The 25,437-nt window shown below is 38.3% G+C and overlaps 1 protein-coding gene across 1 annotated transcript in view; it reads left to right on the plus strand.

Moving 5' to 3' along the window:
• Positions 1-25,437, plus strand: part of pth1r (parathyroid hormone 1 receptor) — a 53,527-nt gene that overhangs the window by 14,875 nt on the left and 13,215 nt on the right. Inside the window, exons 2-5 of the mRNA XM_073490686.1 lie at positions 12,513-12,615; positions 20,294-20,404; positions 21,257-21,378; positions 24,144-24,238. Coding sequence (XP_073346787.1) covers positions 12,513-12,615; positions 20,294-20,404; positions 21,257-21,378; positions 24,144-24,238 — 431 coding nt within the window. The remainder of the gene's footprint in view (positions 1-12,512; positions 12,616-20,293; positions 20,405-21,256; positions 21,379-24,143; positions 24,239-25,437) is intronic.

Genomic DNA, 25,437 nt, shown 5'->3' on the forward strand with positions numbered 1-25,437 from the left:
AACATGTGTGTCTCGGATATGTATTAAATCCTTTAAATGCAGTTAGAATGTGATGTTTCTGTAGTAAATCCATTAATGGCTCAGGACATCATTTAGTGACTCACAGAATCAGATTTGTGGAATAGCTTTTTATGGAGTCAGCAGGCCTCGGAGCAGCAATTGAGAAGTAATATGAGAAAAAGATAAAAAATATATATTGCTCAGAGACGAACTTGGTATGTTTTCCACCTTTCTGTAAATGTTGTATAATGTGGGGGTTAGGGGTTGCAGTTGTGTCGCGTGAATGCTTTTTCCTGGTAATCATGTGAGGAATTATGGTACATGTTATTTATGTTAAGCCTTACAGCTGTGCTTTAGGGAAAGTTGCTGCATATGCAAATTTTAAATATCATTCTGAAGGTCAGTAATGTTCTTGTTTCTTGTTAGCCTTGTAAGGATAACCTTGCGCTAAAGACAAATTGGAATACATTAAATTAATGAGGCCACATGTCAACATTAGTAATTGCACTTGAATCAAATAATACATATTTCATAATGACTGTTAGTTCATTAATTAGCGTGCTTCCTTTGCTGTTCTGTTAGAGACTTTGCCTTTGATTCATGATGTTAGATTATTTTTGTGCTCCTTAAAGAAGCACCTCAATCAAGCCCCTTCAACCAGCAAATCAAAAGGGTAATATTCACAGGCAATGAGAGACACCTCGGGTGACCAAGCCGCGCCTAATTTGCCTATAATTTAGAAGCTTTATTAGGAAGGTAGTTACAATTAGGGTTCTTGTGCCAACAACGTCCTTGTCATGCAACAGGCGGCTTTGGTTAACACTGGAAAAGGGGCTGATTGCGTGGAGTGGTGCCCTCTACATGTGTCACCTTATTGGACCGAGCTCCTCTTCAACAGCATCCACAGCACTGATTGCCGTGTTGTGCTCAGCTCTCATTTCTTAAGGTCATGACGACAAGCATTGCTTCAAAGCATGTGTCATTGTGCTCGATCCGACTGGTCAAACTGTTCAAAATGTTTACAGACGGGCTGTGCCTAAATCCTTTTGTGGGTGTGTATTTCCGCATAGCTTTCTGCTTAATGACTTGAGTTTCAGCATTATGTGGTCAAAATCACGTGCTGAGCTTTTTAGGCGTACTGCCTAAGACTGATTATTTTAATCTCCGAAAAATCTGCAGATTGTTTTCTTAATTGATCAATAAATCTTTTATTGTATAAAATGTCAAAAGAGTGATAAAGGCCCGTCACCAGTTTCTGAGTCTTGTTTTGTCTGACCATCTGCCAAAAACTAAAAACATATTACATTTACTGTTACTTGAAGAAAACCAGCAAATCTTCACAATTGAAACATGAAACAAATGCATATCCTGGGCTTGGCATAACTCATTATCAAAAATAATTGTCCAATTGATTTTCTCTATAATATTGATATTAAACACCATTTTTGATACCGTAGGGAACAACTGACACAACACTGAGGCCATAAAATCTTTGATTTTTATTAAAAGAAAAATACAACAAGGCCACTGTACAACATCATCCAAGTTAATCAACTTCTGACAATAGTCAAAGTATTTTCCCAGAGATTCTGCCCTGATTGCTCTGATGGAGAAAAGCTTGGCTTTAACGTTTGCAAATGGCTGTTGGGCCTACATCAGGACAACTCACTTATCAACACAGTTTACTGTTTAACGGTTCAGTGACGTTGAAATGAGAGCTGTCACTTTGCAGAAGTTGGCGTATCAGTCCGTCAGGTGCTTTGTTAAACTTGTTGTATTAGCAGCTTTTGTTAGAATGGGTCTGGAGCCTTGTTTGCATATGGATTCATCATTTGTCTTTCCTTGTTGATTTGCCTGGTCGCAGTGGCTCTGCACTAGCTGTATTTATTGAGCTAATACCATAACAAAGTAGAGTGAATGAGACCAGTGAAAAGAAGGCAGTAGTGTGTGAGTGAGACACACACTGCAGCACTGTTTGTGTCAACTCACTGTCAGAGAGACAAGAGAGCGAGAAAGTGCAGTTGGTACTGTACAGGTGTGTTGATTCTGCAGAAACTTAATACTGAAACCGTTTCAAAGGATGGCTCTATAAAGAGTAAAGCAGTACATACTTGTGTGAAACATATTGATATGAATCTTCTTTTGTTTTGTTTTTAAGTTGCTTCTTTTCCCAGTTTCAGTCTTTAATCTTCATATGGTGGAGAATGCAATAATATGTATGTGGTTATGTGTTAAACTATGTGTTAGAAAATTACTTTGTTGTTTGTGAACTGCTGCCTCTAAACCAGGGATGCATAACTAGAAGTCTAATGGTGGGTCATGGGACAAAACCAAGCATCTATTGAATTGTAAATGTAAATAATAATAAGGGATCCTAGAACGTTTTACCTGACAAAAAAAAGCATCAACAGTGATTTATCTAATTTTTTTTTTTTTATTCATTCAGTTTCAGTTTTTCGGACTAGAAACATCTGGCCCGTGGACCCCACTTTGGGCAGCCCTGCTCTAAACCATCAATGAATGACATGAATTTATCAGATTTAAATGACCATGGACTATAATGTAATTATGGTATTATTTTGACCCTGTGTCTGTTGTCTCAGTCGCTATAAGAAACACAGGAACAACACAGATGAGAATGCTGATGATGCCTCGATGGTGTTTGACTATCACGTCCTTTAAAATGTGTGAAAGTGTGAGTCATCAACAACACTTAGGCTTTGTGATGTTAAACAAAGTGGAATATGAATTGAGAATCTCCCTGCAGGCAACTAATTATAATGTCGCAAGAGAGATCAAGTGTTCCGATACTGGAACAAGTTGCTGTAAATTAAGTGGATTGGAGGTTAATTATGGACTGAAACAGAAACGATTGTGGCAGCGGTGAAGTCGTTGTTATGAATGAACACAAAACCTTTGCAGCACCTGAATCAGGCCAGATGACCTGACTGTCATCACTTATTTATGAAAGCTTTTGTGTAAAAAGAAATTACCTGTGGGAGGCTTTCAGGAAGTTTAAGGCTTAACTTGCTTTTTTTTCTCGCAGTAGCATGTATTTTTGTGAAAGTCTCATTTAAAAATGGATGAGTCCATTAGACTGAACCTGCTGTCAATCCTCTAATAAATATTGTAGTGCCCTAGTTTCTGCGACCTCACCTATTTTGTTAGTAGAATCACTGTAGGTCAAGGCAATTTGCATGTATGTAATTAGATTAACCAACAAACGTGACACTTCATTTATTGTTCCCCCTTATACTAACCATAGGAAAGCCTGAATAATCAGTATTGATTGGCTGAAGTCTATTTCTCAACATATAATATGCAAATGTGTTGCTTCTAGAGATATTATCTCATGTGTTATCCTCCACTGCTCTGATTTAGAGGATTACTGCAGATGTTGTCAAGCTGGGACTGAGAGGGTATCATATGCCATTAATGCTACAGTGTGTGTAGTGAAAACTGTACGATCTGTTACATCTGAAAAAAGCTCTTATGGATATAAATCCACTTTAAATATATATTTTTAACCTATAATCCTCATAATCCGCACATAAAAATGACTATATTTACATCCATTGTAACCCATTGTCCTGATGGTAGTGCGTTATTAGTTGACATTTTTGTGTCATGCATTAAGATATTGTGAAATGTCTGCTGGTGCATTTGAATGTTGCGTAACCATTAGTAGCTTTTAAGCTTTTGATGAAAATTAAAACGCTAAATTTTCATTGCTTTATTGTGTGTATTAAATCACTTATATAACAGAGGAACGGTCCCCTTTTTTAATTTGAGAGAGCTACACAATCGCGACTATCTGGGCTCCATGAGATGTAGGCTGCCTCTCACAGCACACACAATGTTTCCATCAAGGACAAAAGTGCTGTTCTTCAGGCTTACGACCAGAGCAGGGTATAATTAGGAACTAAATGCTGCTTTAAGTCAGAATGTGGTCTGCAAGCATTTCCAAAGGACAACCAGTCTTGTGGTTTGTGGGTTTTATCATCAAATGCAAATTGCACAGTTGAAGAGGAGTGGCACTGACTCATAGAGTTTATAATATCCAGGAACCTCATCCGCTAAAACATTCATGCGGTGCAATATGTCAAAAGTAACATATTCATGTTTTTTCCAGATAGTGGACAGGCCATTAAAAACAAGATTCAGCCGAGTTATAATTTTCTAGACCCCCCTATTTTGTGGTGAAAAAAAAAGTACATACAGGAAAGTCCAAAAGCCCTCGGGATCAAATTTTGAATATATGCCAACAACAAGGAAGTAAATGTTAGCCTATGGTGTAAAGAATGGCAAATGACCAAAACAAGTACATAAAACAAACATTCAACTGTATTCCCATAATAGAGGCGCTTTACAGAGACCAGAGTAAATATTATCTGTATATTATTTATCATCCATGTGATGAAGTGTGATCTGCAGAGGAAAGTCTCACTTTATACGACCATTTACCTAAAAATCTCATCTTTAGTGACGGATCGGCCAACAGAGAGAAGCATTATTATTTCCTTTACGTGTATAAACAATTTCATTGTTGGTTTACTACTATTTAAATAAAAAAAGTGATTATGCAAAGTATTAAGGATTACATTTGCTTCACAGAGTTTGCAAAGAAATCTGCCCTGATGTACATCTTGATCATTTCAGCATGTATTACAGTGTATTTATGATTCTTGTGTTTACACAGGATGCAAAAAGAAAGCAACTGGTTTTCATTCAGATACAGACAAATGTGACAGTGTTGGGAAGGTTACTTTTGAAATGTAACAGAAAGGTAACAGATTACTAGTCACCCTGTTAAAAATGTAATAAGGCATGTAACTATTGTAATAACATCGTCAAAGTAATGTGGATAATTTCATTTGATTACTTTCTTATTCCTTTACTAACGAATGTTATAACCTCGGCAGGAAAAATGAATTAGAATTTAATGAAAATGTAGGGGCACCCTGATAGTCCTGTGGCTGTTTTGCTGCATGTCTTCCCCTCTCTTCTCCCTACTTTCTTTCCTTTCCCTTTCTTTCCTTTCCTTTCCTAGCTTTCCTATCAAAATAAAGGCTAAAATCCCCCAAAATATTAACAACAACAACGTAACTATGTAAGCTGCTGGATGGCACAGGCATAATATAGATATATGCCTATCATTCAGATCAACCAGTCAGATCAAGGTTGAGCAATGTCCATTGATTGCAAAGAGAACCAATCAAAAACAATGCTCAAAATTTTTGTGCATACTGGCCAAGGGACAAGGGACAAGTGTGTGGGATTGAGTGGGTCGCAGATTGCAACAAATGAAATACCCTTCATCTCAGCCTCCCTTACAGTGGCTGCCAAAAACGCAAAAAAAAAAAAAAAAAAAAAAAAGACTCCCTCTAGTATGGTTTGTCTGTTCTGGGCTACTGTAGAAACATGGTGTAGCAACATGGAGGACCACCTCTGATTCAAAGGCAACATAAATACAATGATTCTTAGTGTTAGGTGATTATGCACTAATGGAAATTAAGATGAGAATATTATTTTCCATTTAATAGATAACAGTTACATTTATTTTGCAGTTAATTACATATTACTAGAGAGTCTCTAACACTGGTGACATGATCCACCTTCAGATACCCATTAGGGGATGGATGTGTATGATTGGTACAGGGGACAGTTAATGTACAGAAGCATCAAAATCTGTCTCTTGTATTGAGACAGATGGAAACAGTTGTATCTTTATTACTGTTCAGTGACAGTGTTCAGGCCTCAGACTTCCAATCTGCATTCCTGTGCACGTATTCTGCTCATTTTGGAGATGAAGATGGAGAGGCTGTCGGATATCCCAGCTGTTGTTCTGGCTCTCAGCTAGTGACTGAGTCCCAGTGGTCCTCTACTGTCACCAAGAAGCTTGCCTTATAGTCTTCCCATTAACATGTCTCCTGATTCTACAACCTTTCATGTTTAGTGCCACCATTCTGCCATACTTTGGCTACTCTACTTCAAAAATAACCCAAACCAGTCTATTCCATTTACCATTTGATCTGCTTATGGTTACGTATTCTGTCAGAGTTTTGGGATTTGTTGATATTTTACTGGACTAAAAATCAAACAGGTTTCAGTTTGATGTCTTTGTGGTTCCCTTTAATGACCACAGCTTAGACTTTTCTTGAGCCATGTTTGTTACATACTTAATTCCTAATTAAGCAACTATTGTAAATAAACTTAAAAGTAAAAATATACTTTATGAAATATGATGTAAATTCGTGTTATACCCGGTGGAGAAATGTTGCTTTAACTTGACTATTAGGGAGGTCAGTGCAAAGGTCACAACCCCTTAAAAGGAACGGCCTTTTGCTCAGAAGTACCAGCCCAGTCGCCAGGATAAAATGTTAGCATTTAGTCTTTCTGCAAACCACTGATACGTTCACATTGTATGTGTCATAAGCTACGTACACGTGTCATATCACATTAACATTACCTGTTCATGTCCTGTGGATCGAACGGTTTTGGAGTTACACGCGAGAAGTTTGCCAAGCCAGTGACCGCAGTATGAGACTGAATTTTAACATTTGTAAGCGTGACACTGCTGGATATTTTTAAGGAGACCTTGGGACATCTCCAGTCGTGTTTTTGGCGACCAAAGCAGGTATTTTAAGCCAAAACGTGATATTTTCCTAACCCTAACCAAATGGCTTATGTGCATAAACCTAACCAGAGCCTAAGCAACGTTTAATAGATGTGCATTGCCAACATTTTTTATTCTGGCGATTGGGTTGGAAACACACGACTCTCAGCTGTAATGGTTGTTCGAACATCTGGTTGAATGTGGGTTCTCTCTTCTCTAGACTAGCGTGCACTCGTCAAGTTTTGTCCACTCATGGGCTTCTTTGTGTTTAGACTACTTCTTCATGGTCTGAGATACTACTAATGAGATCATTGGGCTGTACTTTGACTTGAGATCCGTTGTTGACTTGTTATAGATAATTATACTCCATTGAGTTCAGTGGTGTTTTTGCGGTTCATTTAAACTTTTTGGATACTCAAGTTTTTTGTTTTGAGCTTTCCAATGAAAGTCTACCTCACAAGCTCCAGCATTTGACTCTCGTATTCACTGCAGGGCATTTCAGGAAATGACTTTGGTCAACCACAACTTTTTCGAAAGAGAAAAAAAAAGGGAAAAGCACAGGGCTGTCCACAATCAAGACTGTTGGTAATGTACCGGAAACCCAGTGTCTCCACTCAATGTATGCATGGCGTCTGTCCACATGACTCTTTTTTTGATGCAGGATGTTTTAGAAATCTCTTGTTGATCCTGTTGCGACAGGTCAACAAATGAACAGTGAAGATATTCATCTGTGGATCCAGACAAGCTAAACTTTCATAACTAAATATAACTCAGGATTAAGTTACTAAAATACTTTAGCAAGCAAACGCTGGAATTAGAAAACTAAAACTAAACTGTAAATGTGTCTTCACTCTCGTACTAAATAGTGTCAGTATTTAGTCGTAGTGGTTCGACGCTGTCTTGACACACCGGCCTAAATACAGTTCTCTCAATATTAGTCTTATTTCCGTGCAGAGGGCTGCAGTTGAAGTCATCAAGCCGCAGTTTGCGAAGACAAATAGAAACTTGTGGTTTATTCAAGTGGAGTTTGTATTCTAGCGACCGGTGATGAAAACACACATATTTATGTGGTGTATATTTTTCTAATTTTCATTTCATTTCATTTTTGGCCCACGCTCAAAAGCATTTGACAAAAAGATTACTGTGTTTTGAATGAAATGCAGTAAATAAGAATGTCCATGTTTCTCCCTGTGAGAGTCGTGTTTACTTTGGAGGTTTGGACTCTGGCCAGTGGAGGAGGAATACTTTTCAGAAATAATCAGGGGGCACACTTATTACCCAGGATTCTCTTCTTAAAATGGTAAATGATACTCTTCCCTGCGTCCCTGCAAGCGGGAGTCTGCAGAGGAAGGAGAAATCTCCACAGTTTTTGAGAAAGAAAATAAACTCCGTGCCTCGTTTTAGTTTAATGTTTCACAGGGACCCAAACTGAGCTGTAAAGGTTAAGATATTTGTTCTTAATGTGCTGGAACATCAGCTTCACTTTGTAGAAAAAAAGCTGAAAAAGGCAAACTGTAACCGATGTGCACCCTGTGATTTAAAAGTGTAGTAAAGTGGATGACATTTCCCTCCACTTTCAAGCGTTTGACTGACGTAAAAATGGCCCTGAAGGCACATAATGGAGCTTATTACATAGCAGTAATGATTGTCCTGTCACTCGTCCTTTCAGAGCTGTTACCGTCCAGATTCCCTGTTTCTGGTTTCCTTACGGTTGAGCTTTCACCCAAAGTAACACCAGCCAGCTATTGAGATGAAAATAGCGTGAACGTCTCAGGAGCGTTCAGTGGAATATTCTATATTGGCATAGTTAGCACTGTAAACAGGTAGTATCTATCCTTGTTCGCCTGCGGTCAAATGTTGTTCCATCTGTGGTTGTTTGCTGTGCAAAGCCATAAACGTCTTCATTCTGTAACCTTATTCAGCTCTCAGACTGGACATCCTTATTTCAGGCCTGAAGGTAGTGAAAATATTGATGGATTGAGGTATTATGGTTTTGTGTGCAGCCGATCCACGACAGCTCGGTATTTACAGTTTCACTTTAAGATGTTGAAGTTACGCAGTTCGCATCAGAGACAATGTACACACGTGTTTGTTCCCAAAATACTCAGCATGCACATTTAGAAGTTCCTTATTTCAGAATAAAAGCAGGCAGCGGAGAGGGCTTCAAAAGTCTGGAAAATATCTAAACTTTGCTTCGCTGCAACAGTTAATTCTTGTGTCATTTGTTGCACCAAGTATTGTACTTACACTTTCTACTAATTACAGTTCTACTCCACTGCATAATGTCCTCTTTACTTCACCACATTTATTAACAGCAGGGGTAGAAGTAACTAATTACAACTAATCAAATTACTGTAAACAAGCCATTTTTTGGGGTACTTGTATTTTCTCAAGTCTGTAATTTTACTCATACTTAATAGTGCATTACACCATGTAATCTACTTAGTTACTTTTAAACTCATAATTGAATACTGAGTACAATTTGAAGTCATGTCTAAACCTTTCATCTGCTTTTTTGTAGCCACTAAGGCTACAGGCCCAGGTTTGGAGATGTGACCGCGACCACTGAGCGGAAACAGAAACCCCTTTGATTGAATGCCTGCTATTGATAATGCATTAAACATCAACAGTTAAAAAGTAATTAATACTCTGAGTAATGTTTGAGAAGAATACTTTGTACTTTTACTTTAGTTTTATTTCCATACCAGCAGTTTTACTTGTGAAAAAGTAATATTTGAGTAATGTAACTATACACGTACTTGAGAAGAGCACCAGTTTGACAGCGATAGTCACTCGTTGAGAAATAAACTTAAACTGCTTCTTACACGTGCAACACTAATGATAATCTAATAATCTAATATGTAATAATATCTCATTTGTTCTACTACTTCTAATACTTACCACTTTGGATACTTCATGGCTTACATTGGTAATTGTCATTTTTGTGCTGGTTTGTAGTTTTTATAAGTGTAAATCGGCATCGTTATAAATGTGTGTCTCTGTGTTAATTATTGTTGAGGGGTGGACATAGCTGGAAATAACTTTTTGAGCCTGGTCCTTTGTCTTATGAAAGTGTTATGTCTAATCTAATGATAAATAATACATCTAATAAATATTTCATATTTCATTTAATGTTTTTCTTTGTGTAGACATCCTTGATTAAACATGAAAAGGCCTGAAAATAAGCTCTCATGTCAAATTAAAGCTGAAAAATGTATTTTTGCCTAAATGAAAACATGATATACCCAATTATTGACTTTTTAAAAAGTTTTCTCAGTTAATTGTCACTCTCAAATATTACTACTACTTTGTCTGACACAGCATATTTAACAAATGAATCATACTGGTCAGATTCACATCTCATTTAGAAGGAAGAGATGGACAAATCAGTGGCATCAGTTTGTAGTTATAGACAGGAAGGAAGTATTTATCACAATAAGAATATATCCACACCGCCTGGTTGTTGTCAGCTGGAGCAGAAGTTATTGTAAAATATTGCTCTCTTTTAATTCATTTTTATATCAAATTGTAAAAGTCTTATTTGTCCTGAAATTGGATGTGATACATTTTTATAAAAAAAAAATGTATGTCACCTTTTATTTCTTTCTTCTCTGCATGTTGTAGTTAAACTGCCTCTTGGCAGATTCATTTCCCATCAATATAGAAATGAGCCCACTGCATGTTTTGATTGGAGTATGAGCAGAATTGGATTTCTTTACATCCAGACATGTAATTTGCTGCTGTAACTGACAAATACTTCTGCAGACGGGGAGTCAGCTGCTCGGAGCAAGCGCCTGTCTTTAATTTGAAGTGTTTGCTCTGCATCAGTGAACCAAAAAAACAAGTTTTTTTTAGCTGTACCTCCGGGCACACTGTATGGTGCAAGCCTACATGTTAGTTTGTGTTTCATGATCTGGACATATATTGCATTTTGCTGCAGTATGGCTCAAAGCATAACGAAAACTCCTATAAGGCAGAGTAGAAAATCCTGGTGATTTGCGCGCTGATCTTTACCTCTGTTCCAGTGCGCGGCTTGAATTTCTATGTTTTCATTTCCACTTTACTTGTCACGCTCTGTTAAAAATGAATGTAGTCATTTTCAATACAGTCACATTTGTCACTGGCCAAAAGTGATCCACATGCAAACAGCCAGCCAGTCAGTGTGACCTATTAGAATGGAAAATGTTTCCTTGACTGGAAAACCACACCTGAGGTGCCACGCCACTCTCAAACACAATGTTCAAAAGCTGAGAAAATATAAGGTGTAATAAAATGTTGGGAATAAAATGTCACTTCTGTCCATGTTACAACTTTGTCACATTTGATTAGTGACCATGTAGAGGATGTAACCACAGGAATACAAGTTGGGACTATAAACAACAAGTGAAACTGATGCTGGTCAGTCAAGGAAAAACCTTTTTTCTTTATTTGCTTCATGGCTATGTAATTATACCGCTTCGCTCATGAACACTTTGATGGCTGGACTGTTGCAGTCAAAGTACAATCTAATCTTCCATGTTCAGCACAGACTGTCTATCATCCAGGCCACCCTGTTGCTTTCATATTCCATTTGAGAAAAGATCAGCAGTACATCTGAAGGATTATTTCCCAGAAGAAAACTGGCTGTAGAGCACGCTGTCTGCAGCAATATGGCCAGGGAGACAGAGAGTAGTGGTCCGAGGGTTGTGAAGGACAATAGGTAGACGGTTGAGTTCAAATAATCAACTTCAGATGAGAATTTTTTATACAGCGGGCTGGTTTACATGTTGAAAAAAAAGCCACTGAATCATTGTACATTGATATACTGACCTTTAACCAATATTGTCTCAATAAGTGTGTTTCCATCAATATATTTCTGTGTGCATTTTGAAGTTGATGGAACTGGCAAAACACAGGAAAAAAACAAAAAATATTTACGCTCACTTGAGGTGTTTTTTTGGCCTTTTTTCAAAAAATAGTAAATGCGCTTAATGGAAGATGGAAACAACTTTTCTGAATAGGTTCTGATGTGGCAATCTTTTAACTCACATGACTGATCAGCTGTTTCTGCTCAGAGAGAAGAAGCTGTCTGTTGTTGGAAACAGCTTTCTTTCCTGAAGACCACCCGATTTTTGTCTTGTGTATAGCCGAGGCGAATGGTTTTGTTTCTTCTTCTTTGTTGGGGTTAATTGGCGGTTGGCAAAACAACTGATTATGTTTCCAGGACATGACCTCCACTTCTTCTACTCAGCAATGTGTAATGTAGTCCATTCTGACAACTCCATATTTTATCATTTTGTAAGTAAACATGTAGATTTAGACTGACGCTGTCAAACAAGAGTTTTCTTGTACTTTATTTACATGTAGAGAACAATGTCATGTTATATGAATTAATAAAAGATCATTTTAAAAGGACTGGATTCTTGTTGCTATTTACATTAATATGTTTTCAATATATAAAAATCAACCCCAGACACACATTTGTATCATTTGTGAATCAGTGTCGATTCAGTGTCAGTCATGATTAAAAATCTGACTTTGATTTAACATTAAACATAACAAGTGCTTTCATCAGTTTTGTCATTGGTGTGGATTCTTTACTTCTGCCAGACAATATTTCACTGTTGATTCAAACATATTTTGCTTTCTGAAGGCCAAATGATGCATTTCATGATAATGTTTACTCAGAGAGCAAAGTCAGAACATTTGCTTCAGAACCAGATGGATTCACACATGTTCTGAGTTCAAAACCACATTTTCTTTTAGAATTAGCCTCTTTGGACAGATAAAAAATTCAGTCACATTGCTTCATGATGTTTAATGATGGAGCTGTTTGTTTACAACGTGCTTCTGGCACATTGCTGCCATTCCAGTATTTCCCTTTATGAACTGAATGTCATTTTTTATATTTTTGCAGGTTTACGCAGATGATGTGCTCACAAAGGAAGAACAGATAGGCCTGTTGTTCAGAGCCAAACGGAAGTGTGAGGGGAACATCAAGTCGAAGCACAAGATTCCTGGTGAGTAAAGCAACGAGAGTCCACAGTCATGCTAGCAGTGCTGTCAGGCGCAGTGGGGCATTGAGCTAAATGCTAATACCAGTAAAATTTAAGATTTTAAAGGGGAATTCTGGTATTTTTTGTTAAACCTGGGCCCTGTATTTACTTGTCTTAGTGTGCAAATTTTTACCAAAAGTTTTGGTCCAGTAGATCTCCTCAGCTGACAGCTGTGACACGGCTGTAATGGCTCCAATGTAATCCTTTGGGGCAACTGAGACTGTCAAAGTTAGGCCCATTGTTTTTGCCACTGACAGGTTGAGGTTGTTATTTTAAGTGTCTGACAATGGTGCAGAAACAATTCTGACAGAGATAGGCCTTTTTGTTAATAATAGGATGTATAAGAGATTTTTGTAACTAAAAACATCATTTCCTTGATTATGTCAGACACTTAGAATAACAACGTCAACCTGTCAGTGGCAAAAACAAGCACTTTTAGTGGATGTAACTTTGAGGGTCAGAGTTGCCCCAAAGGATTACATTGCAGCCATGTGTTGGCTGCCAGCTGAGGTGATCTGCTGGACCGATTCCAAAACTTTAGGTAAGTATGAATCATTTTACACCAAAACATGTAGATATAAGGTTCAGGTTTTAAAATACCACAATTCCACTTTGGGATCTTTATGTAATATGCAAAATAATTGCAGTAAAGCAGTAATTTTTGGCTCTCACTCTCCATGCAACAATGCTTCGAGGCTGATGAGAAAGTCATTATTTTTCAAGGTATTTGGTCATAAACTAAGTTTTTGGACAAATTAAAATTTGACCTGATAATGGCACTAGAGGAAATGTCAGGGGATCAGTCAATCAAAGTCAATCGGATTCATCTTGAAGGCGCCATGAATATCTGGACCAAAGTAGTGAACTGACTGCAGCCATAAAGAATATTAAGAATGTGAGAAAATATCATACTGTTCCTATTGTAGGATGTCTTTTTTGCCACTGCCATTCTACACTCGACATCTGTAATCATTCAAGAGCTAGTAGCTTTTGGCTCCTTTAACTAGATAGAGATTTTGGTCATGCCATAGTATGAGAATAGAATGACAATGGGATCACAGTGTTGATGTTTTTCATGCAAATCACCCATTAAATGAGCATGTTGGATAGATTACAGATAAAATCCATGAGCCTGTCCATCATGGTTTGTGTATATTGCCCAAAATGCCTGCAACACTGTAGGAAACTCATTATTTACACGTGTGAGGTTTTGTCAGGCTCATGTGAAGGCAGTGTCCCACATCATTATTCTTGACTAGGTTGCCTATAGTGTGATTTTCCACAACCTGCAATGAGCTGATTTCAAAAGATTTCTGTCAAAGACACTTATGTCAAAGCAGGCTGAGCCATTTATCGCAGCAACATGGTTTCATTTGTCAGAATTGTGCTCAGCTAGTGAGGGAGCTCCCCAATGAATTCCAGCTGGAGCGAGAGGTTCAATGGAGAGTGCAATAAATCCCCCCAGGGCTGTACAGAAGAAAACCTTATGGACACAGATTTGAAACACACATAGTGTCGGCAGGAGATTCCATCAAGCATAGGAGGGGTAGCAGGAAAAGGCTTGAGTGATGGGGGAAGAAATCAATCAACACGAACAGTAAAGATTACCAGGAACTGAGTAAGGAGTGTACAGCACACTGTAAAAACCACCTTGTTGTCTTGATTGAACGTGATTTTTGATTGTGAGAGCTTATACTAATCAGCTGATGTCGTGCACACGGAGCACTGATACGTTTAAAGCAAATATATTCTTTGCAGTTGCCAGGCAGCTGAGTGTAAACTGTAAGTTAATGGTTACATTATAAAATGCGGCTTTGTTTCCTTTGTCCTCCCCGTGGCTTTCCCAAGGCCTGGATTGAAGGCAAACTGATCCCGGAGTCTACTTGTGTATTTATGGGTGTCTGAGGAGCGCCATTTTCCAGCAGACCCCAGCATCTACTGTATCCCATTGTGGTTACTGTCATTTTCCCAGTTGATTGTTCAGAGGAGAATTTCGGATTCCACAGCCAAACCAATCGTATTATTTTCCCTTTAACCCCAGTGCGTTGTGGTCGCGTTGAATTCCTCGACCCTCCAAACGATACCCCCATGTAAATGAAACACATAATTAAAAATGTTTACTTCCTGGCTAAGAACACAAAAGTTTTTGTTGACCATTCCCAGTGCCCCATGTGGTATTTCCCAACTTTTCATGGTTTTGATAAATGTCCACAGATCTCAAATTGGATTTTGAAAAATATGACAGAATTGCTACTATTGAGAACTGTAGGCGCCAAACAGCTGCTTGCGTAAGACGTCCAGGGTTTATATAACAACGCTGTTTTTTCTCAAAGCCCATTTAACAGGATGGCTCTAGATGCTAATGCACAGCAGCCAGTCAAACATTAGGCCTCTCTCAGATGAGAGTCTGCGCTGCTCATCTGACCACCATCACTGTTAATCCATCCTGACATGTTGTAGTGACTGGCAAGCCTGGTGTCACACCAGCACCTTCAAGCACATGCAGCAGCCGTCTTTTCATTTACATAATGTTTGAAGATTGAAGATAATGGTCATAATTTTAAAAGACTCTGGCATTAAATCTCAGGCAGTCTTGACTTGAAATTCCTTGATTACTCAAGGTAATAGTTTGGGATTTTGGGAAATGCGCTTGTGTGCTTTCTTGCAGAGAGTTAAATGATAAGATAGATACCAGGCTCATGTCTGCATGGTAAATATATCTGGTTTATCTGATATCACTATGCTGGTGTTCCAGACCATCATAATTAATGTTGTTCCAGGACCATTATTGCAACTGACAAATCACGCTGGGGTTTGCCCTGGATCATCAAAATGAATGTCGCTCCAGGCTCATCATTTCAACTTACCAAACACATCTGGAGCAAGCTGTCTTGGCTGTGTGGTTTGAATAAAAATAAAGGAAAAGAAAATAAAGGACTGCACTCCCAAAAAAACTATTTAATATTGCCACACGGACGTTTCAGGCAAGATGGCCTTCTTCAGAGTGTGTTGTGGCAATTTCCAGAATTTCCAGAATACACCCTGAAGCAGTGCTGTCCTTATCTTTTTTAAGGATTCGACACCAAGTATTCACGTCTAAACGTGAGTTGAGCGCGTTGCGCTTTATGTTTTATTTTTCATTACTGGTTTAAATGTAAGACTCTCACTATGGAGACCTGGTTTTGTATCCTGCTTAAAACATATTATTAAACTGCTGAGTTCACTTCCTTTTTTTTGTTTCTTTTAAATTATCTGTCGCTGTTTAGGGAACTAAATTCTAAGGATTAGGTAACAAAAATACTTGGCCAGGTTTTGGAAAACACGGTATGGGCTTTCACAACATTATTTGAAAGGATAACTTCTCCCATGTGCATATTTTTCCAATCTAAGCTATGACATTACAAAAACATGATTGATCAGTTTCAATCATGGGCCTGGACCAACATTAATTCTGAAATTTCAGGAGCAACGCCAACACAACGATATCAGATTTTGCAAATGCGAAGCTAAGGCTAGCAGACAATTAGCGTAGCTTTGTATACAGACTTGACACAGCCAGCCTGAATCTGTCTCTAAAGCTCAATAATTAACATGTTAAATGTTGTTTGTTTTTTTGCAAATGGCGCATTGTGGTTTTTGAGGGGTTAATGTGCTGGAATATGTATTGGCCTGGCACAGTAACTTCCTGGCTAGTTGTTTTTAGTCTGTGTGCCATGCTAAGCTAACTGTGTGTTGGAAGTGCTTTCATTTTTACTGTACAGAGATGAGAGTTGTATCAATCTCCTCATCTAACTGGTTACCAAAAAGTGAACAAGTGTATTTTCTAAAGTGACAAACTTTTCCTTTAATTGAAGATGTAAGTCAGTCTACAGACAGGAAAGATAGGCTGTCACTTATCCATGCAGTACAGTGATTAAACAATTTAATCAATAAGTAAATACACAGAAAAATTAATCCAGAACTGTATTTAATGATTAATTGGACATCACGTTGAACCTATTTCAATATTGTATGACTTTCATCGACTAAAAAATTAATTGGGGAATAAAGAATAGATTAATCATTATTAATCACATTATTATAATATAAATAATAGTTGCAGCTCTTTTTAGTGCACTATATGTATTCTTTCACTGGGATGAATCTGTACTCTAACAAGCCCATTACATCCGACTGTGAAATGCTTTAGGTGCTGTTTTCAGGGGTACATCAGCACATCAGAGCTGACCTGCATACCTGATGATGCAGTCACACACTTGACGTGACTCAACCTGCATATGACGGCTGTTTTCTGACCTCTTTCGGAAGGTTGCACATTTGCGTTCAATAACAGCTGAAGGAATTAAGATGAACACATTACTGTACCTTAATAAAGAAAAAAACAAGAGACCCTGGTGCAGTTGTGCCTAATGCCTGGATAATCACGTATGTGCTCATTTAGCGTGCCTGATTTGAGATATTTTCACTTAATGGCTCATGAATTGCTTTGACTTCACTTCGTTTGAACTTGATTTGAACTGAAGTGTCTCATCTGGTTGTTTGATTGTAATTATGTGGAAATCAATTTAAAATCCAGTTAATGGTTTCTGTTTGAGTGGAATTTAAGAGATTTTCAAGATCTGATAAAGTTCGAGGAAAGTATTACTTGTGCTTTCTGATGATCCGTGTAAGTGTTTTCCTTGAAGTGGTCGTTAGGATTTGGACAGAATTCCCTCTTGTAATTTTTGTTTGAACTTTCTTTTTTTTCTTGTATTGTGGTGTGACCCTGAGTCTGTGGGTTGAGGTGTACTCAGAGAATAGCAACTCGCATGCATTTTTTAGGACTTTGGCTTTACATCTGTATTATTCTTGCCTGTGTCCTGCCTGACCACCCCCGGAGTCTTTTTCTGGCACTGTAAACTCGTGGTTTTCTGAACTATTATAAGAGATGTGGAGTGACGACTATTTTAAAACATTAGTGTGAAATGTGGGGTTTGTTCCGAGTAGTGAATTTATGGTGCAATTCCTCTTCATTAAGGATTAGACCAACTGTGAGGCTAAAACCTCGGTTTCTGCTGTATTTCAGCGTTTGATCAATTTGTTTTTATTTCTCATTTGTGCTTTAAATACACAAAAGTCTCCATTACGTGACTGAGACAAGGATTTCATTGAGGGAAACACTGAGGTTTGCCTGGAGAGCACAGTGGAGGGATGTGGGTTCAATGCCCCAGACCTTGCAGTGTGAAAATAGCTCAGCCTTCAAGCTTGTGGTCTGGGTGTAGAATAACATCAGCAATCATTCTAAAAGGTTGCATGTATCATGAGAAAATGCAGTATGTGTTTTGACATCTGCAGGTCAGAATGAAATGAGTCGGGGGCAAAAGAAAACCTTATTAAAAACCTCACTGACATCACTAATACCAAAGTCCCTCCATAGTCACGTTTATATTTAAATCGTGGTCAAGAAATGTGCGGGAAATTGTGTGTTTGGTGTTTAATTTAAGCCAGTTAGTAGGTGGTCCTATTGCAATAAAACCTATGGCAAAAGTGAACAGCAATTCTACTTTTACTCCCAGGATGTGTGGTCAGTGTGATTTTCAGAACCAAACGCTGTTTTTCTCCCAACACAGATCCGTAGGAATCCGTCAGCTCCACTCGGCCTGCTCTTTAATTTTGCGCTCCAAGTGACAGGCAAATAAAAAGCATGTCGTCATCGCTTCAGATGTTTCTTTGTAAGTTTGATTACAGGAATGAGAAAATAATGGATCTACTGCAAAGAGAGGATAGTTTTAGTTTTATCCGTAGCTGCTTATTAGTGGTCAAAGTGGGGCAGATGTTTTCAATAATACAACACAAATGCCAAGCCATAAGGGGGGCTTTTGCCAGGAATCTGTGGGGAAAGGGACTTCTTTGCTCCCACTATCAGAGAGCTGAGGTTCATGGTTTAGCTGTCAATTAAGGGCTTTACGCTTTGAAATGGCATTTCTCCCCCTTTGAACCTGCAGCTCTTTGTCTGAACTATGTATAGATGTTTTATTACAAAGTCTCATGTCATGCGATCTTCAGAATTTTCCAGAGGTTGAAGAAAGTGAGGCAAAAACAGAGATGTTATAATGATCCCTGCAATTTTTAGATGCAAATGTTCCTCATCACAATAAAAAAAAAAAGAAGAAAAAACTTGAATAGAAATCTCCTCTGAGTTTCACTTCATCAGCCAATCCTGTAATTGAAACAATAATGTGTGGAGTGTAATTAAAGAAAGACGTTAAAATAGTTGATTTTTTTAAAAATTGGTTTGCTTCAAAATGTTCATTGTTTAAGACATGCAAAGAGGACATGACATATCATGCTCGCTTTCAGATTCATAATTCTTTTTTGGGTTACTACTAGAATAGGTTTACATGCTCAAAAACACATCAGTTGTCTCATACTGTCCAGTACTGCAGCACTGCATTCTCCCTCTGAACGCTCTGTTTTAGCTCCTGTCTCTTTAAGGACCCCCCTCCTGAATACCCAGTCTGCTCCGATTGGTCAGTTCTCACACGCCTGACCCAGCACAGCTTACAACAACAGAGCAGCTGTGCTGAATCAATTTTTATCAAACTAGCCGGTAGGCATTCAATTATGTAAATGTGTGACGTAGTCACGTAGTGTGATGTCACAAAGTCACAGTATTAAAGGCGGGACTACTGACGAGGTGTTTCAGGAGGAGTGTTTTCTGTGATAGGGGAGCTTCCGTTGTTTTTAACTTTCACAATCTTTTACATGCACAAGAACTTACTGTATATAAAACACTTGAGGAAAGGAAAAAGCAAGTTTTATTATTAATATTTTTATGATTATTTTACATTTTGTAAAGTTGAAAGCTGAAAAAAAGTTGAAAGCTGAAAAAAACTGTTGATGAATCGATTATTTGACTATTTATCAAATGTTTCCAGCTTCTCAAATGTGCTCAAATTTGCAGTTTTTCTATGTTTTACATGTATTTAAATTGAATATGTTCAAAGGTTTGCACTGATGGGCATTTGGTTCACATTTCATAGACCAAGCAATTCACTTACTAAATCAGTAATGAAATTGATAATTGTTAGTTGCATCCCTTATGACACAGAGTTGAAAATAAGCGATTTAACTGCCGTAATAGGCTACTTACAATGTAACAATTCAGCCTGTGTTGCAGGGAATCTCATAAATGGGATCCATACTGAAACCAATTCAATACGACCTAAAAACAGTATGATGCTATCAACAATGTAGCAGTTATGGAAATCTGCTGCAGTCAACAAACAAGCCTTTATGAACACAATAGATTCAATGGACGACTTGTTTTCAGCATGCTGAGAATTCCATGATTGCGAGTCTTAATTATATTACAATAGATGGGGAGGGGTTTTTTTCTCTCTGGTTGACCCATGTTGTCCTTAAACTAAACAAAAACAAAATGTCTAATGTACATTCAGACGTACCACAACTTACAAGGCTGCTACACAGCCATAATTTGCAAACAGGGTAAAGTTCATGCATCTGGCCTACTTTTTAAAGGACAACTGGATCCTTGAAAACACACAGCACTGCTGCTGTTGTAAACGCCTATGGCAATGTAATGCTGGAAACACTCTATTGGCTCTGTTTTTAAAAGTCATCGCTGCTTCTTTTGTCTCAGATGGTTTCTGCTCACCGGAATGGGACGGCATTGTTTGCTGGCCTGAAGGGCCTCCGGGGAAGCTTGTGTCCACCGCCTGTCCAGAGTATATCTATGACTTCAACCATAAAGGTAAGACCTGCCCTGCATAAAGTCAGCAGTCGAAACCCTGAAGCTCATTTTCAGCTGGTGAATGAGCACCGGGCCTCAGGTGCTACGACATACTGTTCAATCATAACTTCATCAGAAACCTACGGAAGCACTGAGAGACAAGAGAGTACAAATCTGTTGATCCTTTTTCAGTTTCTCTAGTTTTTATATTAGTTTTGTCCGGATAATTCTTTGTTTTTCATCTGTGAAAGTTTTGCCAGATGACAGATTTTGTTTTTCTTTTCGTCAGGTTCATTTGTGTGTTCTGAAGTTCAAACAAAATGTGATGAAGGTACTCTTTGGTTTCGGGAACACCGAAGTTCAAAAAAAGAAAGATCAGAGGCAGCAAACACTTGAGTGAAGATGAAAAATAAAAATAATTAGGCTTTAGAAGAGTGGCTTTTTTTTAAGTGATTGTTTTTGTAATACTCATTTTGGCCACTAACCCATGTTCTGAACAGGACTAAAAGTGTTCATGTTTTCTTTCAGGGGAGAGATAATTTCTCCATGCACTCTAAACACAAGGAAGTCTATATTACTCTATGTAACATTAATGTTATTACTTGCGTGCAGAGTAGTGAAAAAAGACCAAAACATTTTTTATTTTTTTACTTATTTCACAGATGAAAAGAAAACTTGCCTCTCAGGTCTTCCATAGAAACCTGTTTCAAACCTGTTTTTTAAACCTGCAATTTGTACAATTATTTATATTATTTATACAATTGTATGCAGGTTTGATAAAGAAACGAGCTGTGGATGAGTAATTGATTGTGTTGGCAAACAACAGGCTGTGAAATCTGTAATTAAAGACAGACTTTTCTGTTTGGTGTCTAGGACTAGCGTACCGTCGGTGTGACAACAATGGAACGTGGGAGCAGGTCTCGATCAACAAGACATGGGCTAATTATAACGAATGTGCAAAATTCCTCTACCATTACAACCATAGCCACGAAAAGGTGAGATCTGTCTCGTGACCATTTGCATGCTCATTGACTCAGTTAGAGTTTCATCCACAATAATTAAAAGCCTCTGTGAGTATATCATCAGAGTAAATTGCCACTCTTTAGAGCAATTGCACCATTTTATTCAGCAATTACAGTCCCTTTTTTATGATAGATTGTCGCCATGCCTTCTCAGTATTTGTACAGTGAGAGTGAACTTAAATTATATTTAATGAAATGTCGAGATGGTGACAGTGGGAGATAATGACAGGATGGCAATGTGGTGGCTTTGTGATAACATGAGGTTACAATTAGCTAATGGTATGTTCAAATATAAACTGGAAACAGTGTGTCACATTAGTCGTAACTGCAAATTGAAAAAGTTCTCAGAAAGCCATGACTCAACCTCAAAGCCGCCTTTAGAGCAACTAGACAGTGATAAGAAGACATTTAGATCTAAGGATTCTGCAGTGTGTCATGGTGCTTTCCCGGTAATGAGGTTATCAGACTAAAAGTAGTGCCACGATGCCTTCAAGGATACCAGTAGTTGTATAACACACCTTTAAATATGCCCAATACAAATTATTTTTACTTTTTTTTTCTTCAATTAACTCAATTTATCTGCACCACGTTGACACTTTTTTTAATCTTACAACACACAATTCCACTGCTGTATACTACCTAAACATTACAATAAAGCTTAACCATCTGTAAAATAAAATCTAAACATAATCAGCATGTGAGAGTCAACTCTGGGATCATAAATACCATGAGCACTGACATCACCTTCACAACACGGCACATGTTGAGACAATTGTTTTGTAAACCAAACATAGCAGCCTTTTACTACCACCATCCCCAAGTGACTAACAAAGGTCGATGTGACCCTGATCGCGGTTGCTCCCGTAGTGTTTCTTTCTCCGTCATTGTGTGAGGGTCAGATGTCGGAGCATAACACTGCCAGTGAATGGGCCTACTGGGTATTGTAAGAAGGGTGGAAAACAGCTATAACCTGGCTGTAAATGGAGAAATAGCACTTACTCAGTCATTATTGTGTGTATATACTGTATGAACAAGTAATTCTTGTATAAGTAAAACTGCATCATGCGCAGTAATGATGCTGACGTGGGTTTTATGGAGCATTTCAATAATCTCACATACAGCCTAGATATGAATGAGGTGTATGATTATATTAGAGTTTAGTGTTAAATGGCTCCGCTGTTTTGTACCGTTGCTAGTGGTTACTAAAAGTCTGGGACCTTGCAGATGGATAGCAGGCATAGAGTAATAGAGTAATCAGTCACTCATTCTATATACTTTATATTTAAGAGTGCAAAGCTTAGATACATTTACATTTGCTCACATAAGATGTTGTTTATACTTAAAGGATTTGTCCAATATTTATATATTTTATAGTGAAAAAAAATAATGAAGAAAAAATTATTAAAAAATCGGAAAAAATAAGGTGGGTTAGTATGATGGAAAAAAACATTTTTAACTACGTAGATAATTAGTAACTGCATCGGAATACATTTTTTAAAGTAACCCCCCCAACCCTGGATATAAATGCATACATATACATACATATCTACACGCGCCTACACACATGTACAAGGAATAAAATGATCAGCTGCTTATTGATAAAAAAAAAAAAAAAAAAAACAAACAAAAAGAAAGCGAACTCAGGATTTTTGGCCAAAGCCTGTCATACTTTGATTTTTACCCATGAAAACGCCACACACATTTTCCTCTCCCCAGCTTGAATGTGGTACAGAGGATGTGGGCATAACCTCATCAGGGCGCCCTTCAATTTCTCTCTGACTTCAGATGTTTGTGTTGATGGGCTCCCGACGGAGCGCTTGCAGCAGTTAATGACAAATACATATGCACGAATGAAAGCCCCACACAGCACAACTGCCATACCGCCGACCACCACCACAACTTAAGACACCCGTTATTTTGGCACAGGATCCTGATGCTAAATGATAACAGCAGTGGAGTATCTGGTTACATCACACAGGGCTGTTGGCCCCTTCAGCATGTTGACGCACAGAGGGTCTGGTTAGTGGCTCTCCTTACAGTGTCCTCTGGCTGCCAGCTCACTGCTGGAGGATCAAACTGCCCCACCCAGACTTTCTCTGCTCCGCCACCCATGTCAGATGCTGTTTCCATCAGTAATTTTTGGGTGCTTCAGACAGTTCTGTCACCAAGTGGCAAGGCATGTTCAAACGCACTGAAATTAACACTTTTTGAAGCTACGTTTTTAGGAGGCAAAGCCAATATGCCAATATAGTGTGAATGTTTACATTGCCCCCTTGTAAAAATATGCTCTTTGTAATAAAATCACTCACATAAAGTATTGGTGTCACTAAAATTTCAACCTGTTTTAATGTAACTAAGAACAAAGAGCAACCCTAAATCTTGATAGTGTTAAACCAGGTTTTGTAACATCTAACAAAAGAACATGTAAACATGTAAAATATCAGGATCACTAAAACTGAATTGAAGTCAGTGTCAGTATTCGTGTGAGTTTCCAAGGTGGAGGTAATGTTTTCCTTAAAAAAGATAATATTGTGTACGCTGACTGAATATTGTCTTTTAACCTGAATCTTATCCATTTTACATGATCATACACATAAAGGTTATAATGAACAATAAAACCATGTGTTTTAAACTAAAATGCAGTAATATAACTACAGTAAAGGGAGGATATGCTGAAGTTCTTTGCATCCATTTTGCTGTCCTGTTGTCATTTCTAACAAATTATTCTCTCCCTACAGGAGGTCTTTCACCGACTGTATCTCATCTACACAGTGGGATACTCCATCTCTCTGGGATCACTCATGGTGGCTGTCCTCATCTTGGGATATTTCCGGTGAGTCGATGCCGTCAATAGAGTTTTTCCAATTAACAAGAGTCGCTCCCACAAGAGGGCTTTAGACAAGGGTCAGAAATTAAGGTTAAAGCAATTGCAGAAGGGATCAAAACAGTGACTCCACTATAAATGTTTGATGGCATGATGGCACAGTTGCTTTCCGTGCCTTTTTATCAGTTGAAAACACACAGCGGAGCAGAGAGCACGGTAATTTCAGGATGATTTAATGGACAAAAGAGGCTTTATCATGCAAGTCATGCAATTCACCAGAGCTGCGTAGGCATGCAGTGCAGTTTATTTTGTGTCACGGCAGCAGCATGAAACATGCATGCTGTGTAAAACATTACCTTTTTACTTTGACTCTGCATCTATCAGTGTCTGGCATTTAGGTTCTTTGTTATTTCCATGCTGATTTCACAACCCAGTCGCCAGAATAAATGTTAGCTAAGTACGTTTCTGCAAACAGATAAGTTAGAGGTTTATGCTTCTTTATGTCTTTATATAATGTCTTATTATGTCCAATTTATCCAGTTTCGTTCTCCACAAAGGACTGGAAATGACCCCAGGTCTCCATAAAAACATCCAGCTCTGTCACCACAAACACGGCAAAAACAGCTTTGCTTCTCCTATAGGCTGACAGAAGGAATTTACAAAGATGCTGCACACATCAGTCTTATCTTGGCTTCGTAGTAACAGTGCTTAATTGGAGAAAAACCCTGAAACAAGGTTGAATTGATTTATTCATGCAGCGAGAGTTCTGATTTTTCCCAGCTGATTAATGCAGGGCAGACGTGTCATTATTTGCTTATTTTGTTTAGCATAGAGAGTATCAGGAATCGATGTGAAGGCGCTGTTTACCAATGTTCCCACCAGCGTGACTTACCATACAGGCAGGCAGTCAGGAGGCTTCAGGAACGCTCCCAACTGGCACCAGGAAATCTACGGGCCAAATGAGTTTAATAAGTTATCCCAGGGGCCCATCTGACATTCTGGCTCCGTGCTCCGCAGCACTCCAGCCATGTCTCCCCTTCAACATGTCAGCTTGTAGACAGGAGAGCTCATAAATGTTTTCCAGCGAGAGAAAAGGGATATTTCACATTAGCAGTTGTGTTCAGTACTTTTCACCAGGGAAATGTACGCTAAATTAGTTTCCGCCCACCACTCCTAAATCAATGGTCCTCTGAGGGACGCTTGTCAAA

The sequence above is a fragment of the Pagrus major genome, chromosome 21 (genome assembly GCF_040436345.1).
Source record: "Pagrus major chromosome 21, Pma_NU_1.0".
NCBI lineage: Eukaryota > Metazoa > Chordata > Actinopteri > Spariformes > Sparidae > Pagrus > Pagrus major.